Here is a 9,704-nt window from a genome sequence, read left to right on the forward strand (position 1 = left end):
CGGCGCCTGCGTCGCGGCGGAGCAGCCCCCAGGCACCGCTGCCCCTGGGAACAGGCCTGGCAAGCTGCCACCAGACACAAGCCCCCCCAATCCTGCCACACAGCAACTAGAGAGAGAGAGAGAGATACTGCATCTTGCATTAACCCGCCCCCCACACACACACAGAGCCCCCTCCCCGCACCCCCCAGACAGCCCCCTGCCCCTGGCCCCCTCCCCATTCACTCTAATCGGATTTCTCCCCGTCGTCATCTTGGTGGGCGTCCCCATCGTGGCCGTTCTTGTCCTCCTTGGAGAGGTGAGCCTGGGAGCCCAAGGCCGAGAGCGAGAGGAGCCCGGTGCCAGCGCTGACCGCGGGGAGGGACGGGGGCTGCAGGCCCACGGGGAGCGGAGTCAGAGGCAGAGCGAGGGCTTGGAGCTGCGACAGCTGGTGAGCTTGAAGCTGCTGCTGTAGAGAATGATGGACAGACAGGGAGACAGGAGAGGGATATTGTCATTTTGAGTGTGCTTGGACCCCGACCCGAGGGTCTGGGCTGCCCAGACAGGCTGTGCCAGCAGCCAGGATGTCCTGGAGAACACCACAGCCTCAGGGGAAGAGGAGGAAGAGAAGAAAAAATACTTTAAAAATAAAAACCCCTGAGGTTCTGGAGTTCTTGGGCTGCTGAAGGCTCAGGAGTGTTTCCCCAGCACACAGCCCCTAGCCCACAGGATATCCAGCCTCAGCTTCTGGCTCGCTCCAAGGATGTGGTTAAAGCCCTCCCGGCCTCAACCAAGAACAGATGGTGTTTTCCTACCAAGGAGCTGCTGTGGTTCCTGCTCAAAACCAAAGCTCCTTTCTTTGCACCCCGCTGGGACAGAGCAGGGAGCTCTGCTCCCCTGCAAGCCCAGGAGTAACGGGTCTGGACAGGACAGCCCCAGGCTGGCAGTGCCAGCATAGCACCCCCAGCCCCATCCCAAGAGGGCTGAAGCATGGCACGTGGAGTAGCCTGCTCCCAGCACGCAGGGAACATCCATCCCCAGGTCATGACTCCCCTTCCCAGCTGTGACCCCAAGGCCAGAGGAACAGCTTCCCACCCCCCTGAACCCACATGAAACCTGCACCACGTACACGGATGATGGAGTTCAGTTCTGGTGCCGTAACCTGCTTGGCTCGTTCGATGGCTCCCAGGACCTGCTGCTGATGCTGGTGTGGAGAGAACAGAGGAATTCGGGGTCACTGATGGCACCACAGGGACCTGGCCCTGCTGGGTCTGACACGTGTATTATCTCAGCCACCAGCACCAAGATGCCAGGCACAGCCACAGGCTGGTTAACCCCATGGCCAGAGACACCTGCACACACTTCATCTGTGACAAGGACCTTACACACACCGGGCAGTGAGGAGCAGGGAGAGCCACACACATGTTGTTTCATTCCAGTTCCTCACCACGGGGTTAAGCAGAGCCCCTCTTACTCCCAATCCTCCTCCTGCTCTGCACAGGCACGGTGGTCATCGGCTGGAAGGGCTTCCAAGGTGCCCCTCACCCTGCGTTCCCCTCTCCTCCACAGACCAGACCTGAAAGGAGACACCCTCCCCCACCATCAAACAGAGCAAGCCCTAAAATCAAAAGCTTTTGGGAAGCTCCCCACTCCTTGGGATACATCCCAGGTCCCAACTGCAGCAGCTGGAAGATGCTGCAGTGGAAGAGCCCAGCACGGCTGCTCCAAGCACAGGCAGGAACACAGCTGTATCCCACATCCCAAAACCAAAGGACAACTGGACTGGCTCCTCCAAAGCACGAGGTCTCCAGCACCAGGTCTGTTCATTACACTCTGGCAAATGGATTTTCCTCACATCCTGGCAGCAGGACAGGGGTGGGGAGGGAGGGGGGAAGGGGTTGCATTAAGATGCAAAGGGTTTAGTCGTGGCTGTTATTAGGCAGCGCTGAGCTGACCAGCAAGACACTTGGTCTTCTGATGAGAACAGGTGGGTGAGGACAACCCCAAACCCCAGCCTGTCCCCCAACCCCACAGCCTCCACCCCACAGCCAGCCCTGACCCCAGCCAGCCACAGGAAGAGCTGTGGAGTTCAGCCTCAGCAGGGCTGAGTGGGGAGATGGGCAGACACAGGACCAGAGGTGCTTCACCCTCCTCCTGCCTCGAGCAGTCACTCCCAAATCTTCCCAATTAATTCCTCCAGGGAAGTGGGAGGAGCCCATCAGCTGCATTAATTAATGAGGCAGAGGAACCAGATCTCAAGGAGGAGCCATATGGAGGTGGTGTTTGTTTTTTTAAATGTCCCCCTCCCCCAGTTAGCCACCCAAAGCTCCCACCACTGGTGCTCAGTGAACACAGGCAGGGGGACAGACTGGCACATTAGCCACCACACAGCCCTGGGGAGGGGGCTGTGCAGAGGGATCCAGGCCAAACCCCTCCTAAAGGGCTCATCCCCACGCTGAGAGCAAGCAAGGAGGTTTCCTGGACCCCAAGGTGAGGAGCTGCCCAGGGTGGGGTGGGGTGGTTGTGGCACCTTCATGTCCCACATCACCAGCGTGGAGGAGCTGGGGGGACGCAGCACGACTCACCTCTTGTGAAAGGTAGGGCAGAACCTGTGCACAAATCCCATTTAGCCTCTTGACAATTTCAGCCTAGAAGGTGGGAAGAAGAGAGGGGAAAGGCATCAGGCAGGTGGGGACTGACCACCTTCAGCACCAGCTGCCCCCTCTTCCCCCTCCCCAGGCAGGGGGATGCAATGCCACGCTCCCCTCAAAGAGGCTTGCAGCATCCTGGTGCCATGGGGGGTGGCAGTGGGGTGTCACCTCACCCCCCAGACCCCTCCCTCCAGTTAAATGAATCAATGCAGCTGACTGCCAAGAACAGGGTCTCAACATTCTCCTCCCCACCCCCCATCCCCCTGGCTCTCATTTAACAGAGTCAGGAGCAAGCAGAGAGAAGAATGATGCTAGACCCAGGTGGGGATGTATTGAGTTACAGTGGACACAGACACAAACAAGTGCTGCACCCACCGAGACCCCCACTCTGCCCCAGAGACCCACTCTCAGCCTCCTCAGACCCCCCCTCCCCAAAGGGAAGGGTTTGTGTGTAGCTGAGCTGTGGGACTGGGGCAATTCAGGGGGACCCCAGGGACCATGCTGCTTCTCCACTAGCCTTGGACAAGCAAGGGACAAGTTTTGGGGTGTTAAATGCTTTTCTCCTGGGAAAGGGGCACAGCCACCAGCCCTCTGCAAATGGTTCAAATACAGAGCCAAAGGCTTCAGCATCAAAACTGGCCAAGGGGCCCCCCAGCACCATGGAGGAGCAGACCAGGCTGGGAGACAGTTCGTGGGACAACAGTGAGGATTTGTGGCTTGGACCCGTTACCATGATGCAGGTTTCCCCTGGGAAGCCAGTCTCCTGGGGTCACCAACATGGGCGATGGGATCAGAGGCACCAAGTGCCCTTGTGGGGAGCAGAACTGTGTTAAGAGGCTTATAACTCCTCAAGCCACAACACACAGACAACTTTGTGACTGGAAGCTGAAGCCAGATAGAGTCAGGCTCAGAGAAGGCTCCTGTTGTTAACAGCACTGGTAATTAACCACTGGGGATAATTAACAACTTCACCACCAGCGAGGGCAATGAACAAACTTCTCCAGGCTGCAGCAGAGTCTCCATCACAAGGAAGCTTTCTTAGAAGGTCTGCCACCACGTTAGCCCATCAGAGCCCAAGAGAAGAGCCCAGGGAGCCAAAAGCTTTCCCCATATTGGGGTGATCCAAGAGCCCTCCTGGGCGCCGGGGAAGGTGGCAGGGCCAGAAACCCAGCTGGGGCCTGGGAGGAGGGTTGGGAGGGACCTGGGGTCACCTCCTGCACTCCACCTTGACTTTGCCTCTGCTGACTGACCCTACACCACAGCTCCAGACGCTGTGGCAGTGCCTTGTCCAGTGCTTAAACACCTACTTGGGCACTGGGGAGAACCAGAGCGCACCCACAGCCCGGCGGGGAGCACGGTGACCTTGAGAGGCTGGGGCTTCCCAGTGTTTCAAAGGCAGCTCTGACATTTCACAGGCTTGTGCCATTCCTAGTTCCTGGAATACCACTGAAGTCAGGGAGGGCAAAGCACAGCAGGCGACCCACCCTGCCCAGAACCGGAGCACGGGGAAAGCCCTGTCCCTTACCTGTTTGTGCATTTCGATGTTGAGCCCGTAGGACATCTCGTAATACTGCAGAGCAGGAGAGGAGAGGGGATAAAAGAAAGGGAAGTTAAGAAACTGTAAGATGAGCCTCTGCATAGCAGCACTGGGAGCTGCTCTCCTAGCCAGAGAGCAAAGGCTGGGAGGAGACAAGAGGCCAGCCCTAAGAAACAGAGATAGCAGGAGGCAACAGAGACCTTCTCAAGGCAGAGCCCATGTACCCCCTGTCCATCCTCACACTGCTAAACTCGCTGACCAAACCCCATGCAACACCCCTCAAGACACCTTTCCAGCAGCCTGCATCATGGTGAGAGTGAGCAGTGCTGCTCCAAAGCTGGGAAAGGCTCAGGGCCCCACAGACTTCCACATCCACAGCCAAAAAGAGAGAGACATCCTGACTCAACAAGCTTTGCCTGGCTCATCTCCTACAGCCCGCGTGGCTGCTTCAGCAGCAAGCAGAGGAGATCACAACTGGGCTTCATCTAGCATGTAGCACATCCAGCTGCACACTGCTCCAGCTGTTTTGGAAGAAGCTGTGTGGAAAAAAAAAAAGAAAACCCACCCCAAAACAACAGACAAAAACCCAATCCCACCCAGAAAACTCCCCACACGGCAGCAACAGGCGGCTACGGAGCAATCTGTTGGCAGGAGAAACTGATTCTTGACCCCTGGAAGAAGCTGGTTTAAGGCTGATGATTGAGAGCTTGGAAATCTCCTCCCTCAGCTTGCAGGCTGCAAGCCTGATTCCTCAAAGGAAAGGGAAAATCCACATCCATGCTCCCTGAATTCGAGGGGGATGATCGTTTTGGTTACGGCCAGCGCGAGCCGGAGAAGCCGAGTCTGCTCCAACACTGCTCCTGGCTCCCCAAGGCTTCTCTGCATTCTGAAGCCTGAGCAGGAAGCAGGAGCCCGACCCCCAAAGCTGCAAATTGTGACTTACTCAAAGGAAAAAAAAACAGAAAAGGGAATCAGAGCAGCTGTAGCAGCTTTGCAGAGTCACACAAACCCTCCTCTTCGCTTCCCGTCACCGGCTGCGGGGAGGAAGAGCAGCTCCCTACGGCTCCGGCGCAGCCACGCAGATCAGGCAGGAGCTGCTGCAGCTGCAAAGCCTCCAGAACTGCACAATGAGCAACAGCCCTTCCCTCTGCTGCTGCTGCCCTGCTGATGGTCACCTGAATCAGTTCTGGTGGCTGCCCAGGGGGTGTGGAGTCTCCTTCTCTGGAGAGATTCCAGCCCCGTCTGGACACCGCCCTGTGTGCCCTGTCCCAGGGACCCTGCTTGGGCAGGGGGTGGGACCCCATGGGCTCTGGGGGTCCCTTCCCACCCCCTACAAGTCTGTAACTCTGTGACTGTCAGCTATGGGGGAGGGAAGAGATGGACACAAGAATAGTATCTCAGCCACACCTGGAGCCGAGTGTCTCTGTGAGGGCTGCAAGGCTCAGGAAGCAATCATTAATCAGTGAGAAGGGGGCAGGCTTCTCCATTAATAGATGAGGAAAGCTGTGACCTCTTCTCCTTGTCCCCAGCCCCAAGCACGCCTCACTCCCCACAGCCTCAGAGCCTGGACACACGGGTAGTACCTGAGGATGGAGAGGCCAGCTCCCCTATTTCTGGTCTTAAAAGTCCTAACCCTGCTCCAGAGAGCTGCTGTGTTCATTTCTACTCCTTATCTCTTCCTCCCAGAGCAGGTGCAGCAGCTGGCAAACAGGCACCAGCTCATCTTTATGGAGAGCATCACAGCCTCCTGTTAACTCCTTGCTGGGGAGGGCACACACCGTGGCCTGCCCTGGCATCCTTCCCCTCTGCTACAGGGGCTCTTCCAGGCACAGGAGGACGGAGGTGGTACCCGGCAGGCGACCCCCCACCCAGAAGCACGGCTGCTGCTCGTGGATTTCTCTTCAGAGAGCTACGACTGAGCCTGCTGCCCACACATGGCAGCACGTCCCACACCTTCCCCAGGCACTGCCCTGGGATTTGCACACTCCGTGCTGGGACACACACACCCCCCCTGCCCCATCCCCACCCCTCCCCACGCTCAGCACCACGGCTCTGCAGGGCTCCAGGGAAGGTGCAGAGGATTCTCATGTTGCAACTGATTCCTGCTTCCATCTCCCACCTGGCTTGTGGGGTTTTCCAGCTTCCCAACCTCTCAGGGCACTGCTGTGTATTTTCACTGGCCACAACCACCCCCCTGGAGTCCCCACAGCACACGGCAGCACCCTGCAGCTCCTGCTTGCCCCAGGGCACGGGGAGTAGAGCCAAGCATCCAGTGGCAAGTCCAAGGACCCCGTCCCAAGTCCCAACCCATCACTCACCCCCCTGGGCCCATCAATTTGCCACATCCAACAATTCCCTGCCACTTCCCCACATTCCCACAGCCCGCTGCCCTCGGAGCAGCCAACACCAGCCTTGCCTGGGGACCTGCTGCTCCCCTGAGCACGGGCTCCCTGCCAGGCAAAGCCAGGGCACGGGCAGCCGCTCACCGCCGCGTCCCCACCCCGTGCCACCCACACGCTGGCGGCAGCCGGGGCCGGTCCCTACCATGACGTAGTGACGCTGCATCTCCGATTTCTCGCTGGCCAGCTTGTCACATTCCAACTTCAAGCTGAAAAAGCCAGAAAACAGTGAGAAAAACCACAAACAAGAGGTGGGAGAGTTGATCGCTACGGAGCAGCTGCTTCCTGCGCCGGCCCCATCCCGGCCAGCCTGGCTTCTCAGACCCCAAGGGATGTTGAGAGCTGTGCTGGCACAGCAGTAGCCGTAGCAAAAGCCACTTCCCAACCGGAGTTGGCCAACACAGAAGCGGTGCAGGGCTGCCCATGACCTCCCCAGGGCAAATCCTTTGGGTGGGAAGCAGAAAGCTGGGCAGAAACAGAGGTGGCTGCTCAGGGAAGGGTTTCCTTTCCTCAACCCATCGCTGGGGACAGCTTCTAGCACAGGATTCTCTGCAGCCCTCAAGCGACGCTGCAATACAGCTTCAAAACCAAAGCCAGATCCATTTCTGGCTGGTGGGGGGAGGCTCAAGTGCAGCACATCATTCCAGAAGAAAGGGGTTTTTTTCTCCCCAGCTCCCCCAGGTTCTTCACACCCTTCAGAGAAAGTGCTGCTGCTCCCAGTGTTTTACGAGACTCCAACTCACCAGCCCAGCAACTGCAGCCGGCATGTGCTCTGGTTTTATGTTTCAAACAAGAAACAGCTTCACCTCCACAAAACCTGCTTTTTCTGGAGCAGGTTAAGTCAGAGGGGGTGGAGCGGGGTGGGGGATAGCCCCCCTTCCCGTGGTCTGCTTCTTGGGTTCCCCTACTCCCTGGCTGGCGCTGCTCAGAGACATGGGAACACCAGGAAAAGCCCTTTCCCAGCAGTTCTTCTGCCTGCTCCTGCTGGAATGACACCACCACAAACCCGCCACCCAGCTGCCTGGAAGAGCCCGGGCTGGGGGGAAGGCAGATGGGGAAGTGGCAGCCGCACAGGGCCGTGGCACACGCTGCCACCAGCACCGTGCTGGGCCACGGAAGAAGCCATCACCCCATGGATTGAACCCAAGAGCTTCACCAGGAGCGCCGGCCACACGCCAGCTCCTGGGTCAGCAGAACTATTTCCACACACACCCGGGGAAAAGCAGCCCTTGGATTTAAGCATCCCCTGCAGCACTCGCTGTCCGTGACGGGCAGCCAGCAAGAAGAAGGGAGGAAAATTCCCAGCAAGGCACAGGAGGCCTTTGGCAAACCTCTGCGTGGTCCTGGCTGAGCAGGGCTCAGAGGACAGACCTCGGCTGGAGAGGGGGAGACGCTCGCTCTCCTCGACGGGCTGGCCAGTGGACAAGCCTAACCCCCTTCCTTAGGGCCTCCTCTGGCACGGGCGAGCCAGGCTGGGCACCGGGTGCCCTCCTTGGCGCGGCTCTGCGTGGCGAGGCCGGGGAGCAGGAGAAGCGGGGCCATCCCTGCGTGCTGCAGCGCTGCCGGCCAGCCCCGGGCGGGCTGCGGGGCTCAGCCCCCCGCACACAGGGACACACGTACCTGTGGTACTGGGCCTGCAGGAGCTGGAACTCATCCTTGATGCGGTCGCAGGAGTCGGAGGTCGTGAACTTCAGCTGCTGCGGCAGGTGAGAGGAGCCCTTGAAGAAGAGGAGACAGCGCTGGGGGCCGGCAGAGCCCGCCCGTCCCACCCGCGGGGAGGCAGCCCCGAGCCCGCCCCGGTCCCGCCACCCCGGGCGGGGCCCCAACGCCTCGCCTGGCCCCGGCGGCGGAGCGCTCGCAGGCCGGGCCGGGCCGGCGGGACGCTTCGAGGGCCCGGGACGCGCCCAAGGTCACCGGCGGGGCCGCCGGCGCCCGGGCCCTTCCCCCAGGCGCTGCCCGCAGCCTCGCCGCCCCCCTCGGCACCCGCCGGGGAGGCTCCGGCGCCGCGGCGCCCGGCCGGAGCTGCGGGGCCGGAGAGACCCGCGCCCTCTCGCTGCCGGCAGCGGGAGGCGCCCGGTCACCTCGGCCCCGCCGGGGCCGTCACAGGGAGGCCAGGCAGCGCCCCCCCCCCACTCCACCCGCCTCCTCCTCCCCGGGCCGGCCCGCGGCCCCCGCCGCTCCCCGGTGGCCGGCCCCGCCCCGGCGGGTTCCCCGCGCCCGGCCGCGCCGTACCGAGTGCCGGCTTTGTGGAAACATCATGTCAGGCTGCGGCTCGGCCCCCCGCACGGAGCGGCCCGGTGGTGCCGCCGCCCGCTCCCGCGCCCGCCGCGGCTCCCCGCGCCGCCGCCTTTGTCCGTGCCGGGCCCGGCCGCCCCGGCCCCGCGGCCGCCCCGCCCCGGCCGCGCCGTTCGCCCCGCGCCGCTCCCGCCGCCCCGCCGCCGGCGCCTATTGTCTAATGGCGGCTGCGGCTCCGGCTCCGTCCTGCGGCTGCTCGGCACCACCTGCCGCCGCCGCCGCCTCCCCGGGCCGGGCGGGCCCACGGCCGCCCCCGCCCCCGCCGGTCCCCGCCCCCGCCGCGCGGCTCCGGCGGCCGCGGGCACCGGCCCGGCTGCGGGGCGCGGGTCTCGGCGGGGCGGCGGGAGCCGGGCAGGGCCCCGGCCCGGCTGTCGTGTGTGTGTGTGTGTGTGTCCCCCACTCCGCCCCGCAGCCGGGCGCGGCAGGGCACGGGGCCGGCCCGGGCCTTTCCCCCCTCCCCGCGTCTCTTCCCCGCGCCTTCCCCCTTCCCCGGCCCGTTGCAGCCCTGTCGGGACTGCCCGGCCCCATCGACCTCCCCTTTGCCCGGGGCCGGTGCAGAGGCAGGAGGAGCCCAGGCTCGACGCCAGCCTGAGCGGAGCCTCCCCGGGGGCTGCAGCCGGCTCTGGCGAGGCCTCGGCGGTACCCGGGGCCCTGAGGCTCAGCGGAGGTGTGAGGGCAGAGCCCGCTGCCCGGTCCCGGGAGCCCTGGGCAGGGTGTGCTGTGGCTCCGGAGCGTGGGCCTACCCAGTGGAGGTACCTCTCGTGGCTCCGGGCATCGCATCCTTACTCGACGGTGGTGGAGGGCAGGGAAAGATTGGCCCCTGCTGAAGCCACCGCTCCTGAGTCT

The 9,704-nt window shown here is 62.1% G+C and overlaps 1 protein-coding gene across 2 annotated transcripts; it reads right to left on the reverse strand.

Annotated features, from left to right (window-relative positions):
• Positions 1-218: 218 nt before the first annotated feature.
• TLE5 (TLE family member 5, transcriptional modulator) lies at positions 219-8,952 on the reverse strand. Of its 2 annotated transcripts, none has more exons than XM_084276446.1 (7): positions 8,796-8,952; positions 8,184-8,281; positions 6,709-6,772; positions 4,153-4,197; positions 2,562-2,624; positions 1,106-1,180; positions 219-442 (listed from the first exon to the last, which is right to left on the reverse strand). In XM_084276446.1, exons 1-7 carry the CDS (start codon positions 8,820-8,822, stop codon positions 224-226), a joined length of 591 nt encoding a protein of 196 aa, XP_084132572.1. In that variant the 5' UTR covers positions 8,823-8,952; the 3' UTR covers positions 219-223. The 2 variants fall into 2 exon arrangements, with proteins under 2 accessions (XP_084132572.1, XP_084132571.1); XM_084276445.1 differs by having other exon boundaries at positions 219-445.
• Between the last annotated feature and the right edge of the window lie 752 nt (positions 8,953-9,704).

Source organism: Gallinula chloropus (genome assembly GCF_964237585.1).
Source record: "Gallinula chloropus genome assembly, chromosome: 28".
Classification (NCBI taxonomy): Eukaryota; Metazoa; Chordata; class Aves; order Gruiformes; family Rallidae; genus Gallinula; species Gallinula chloropus.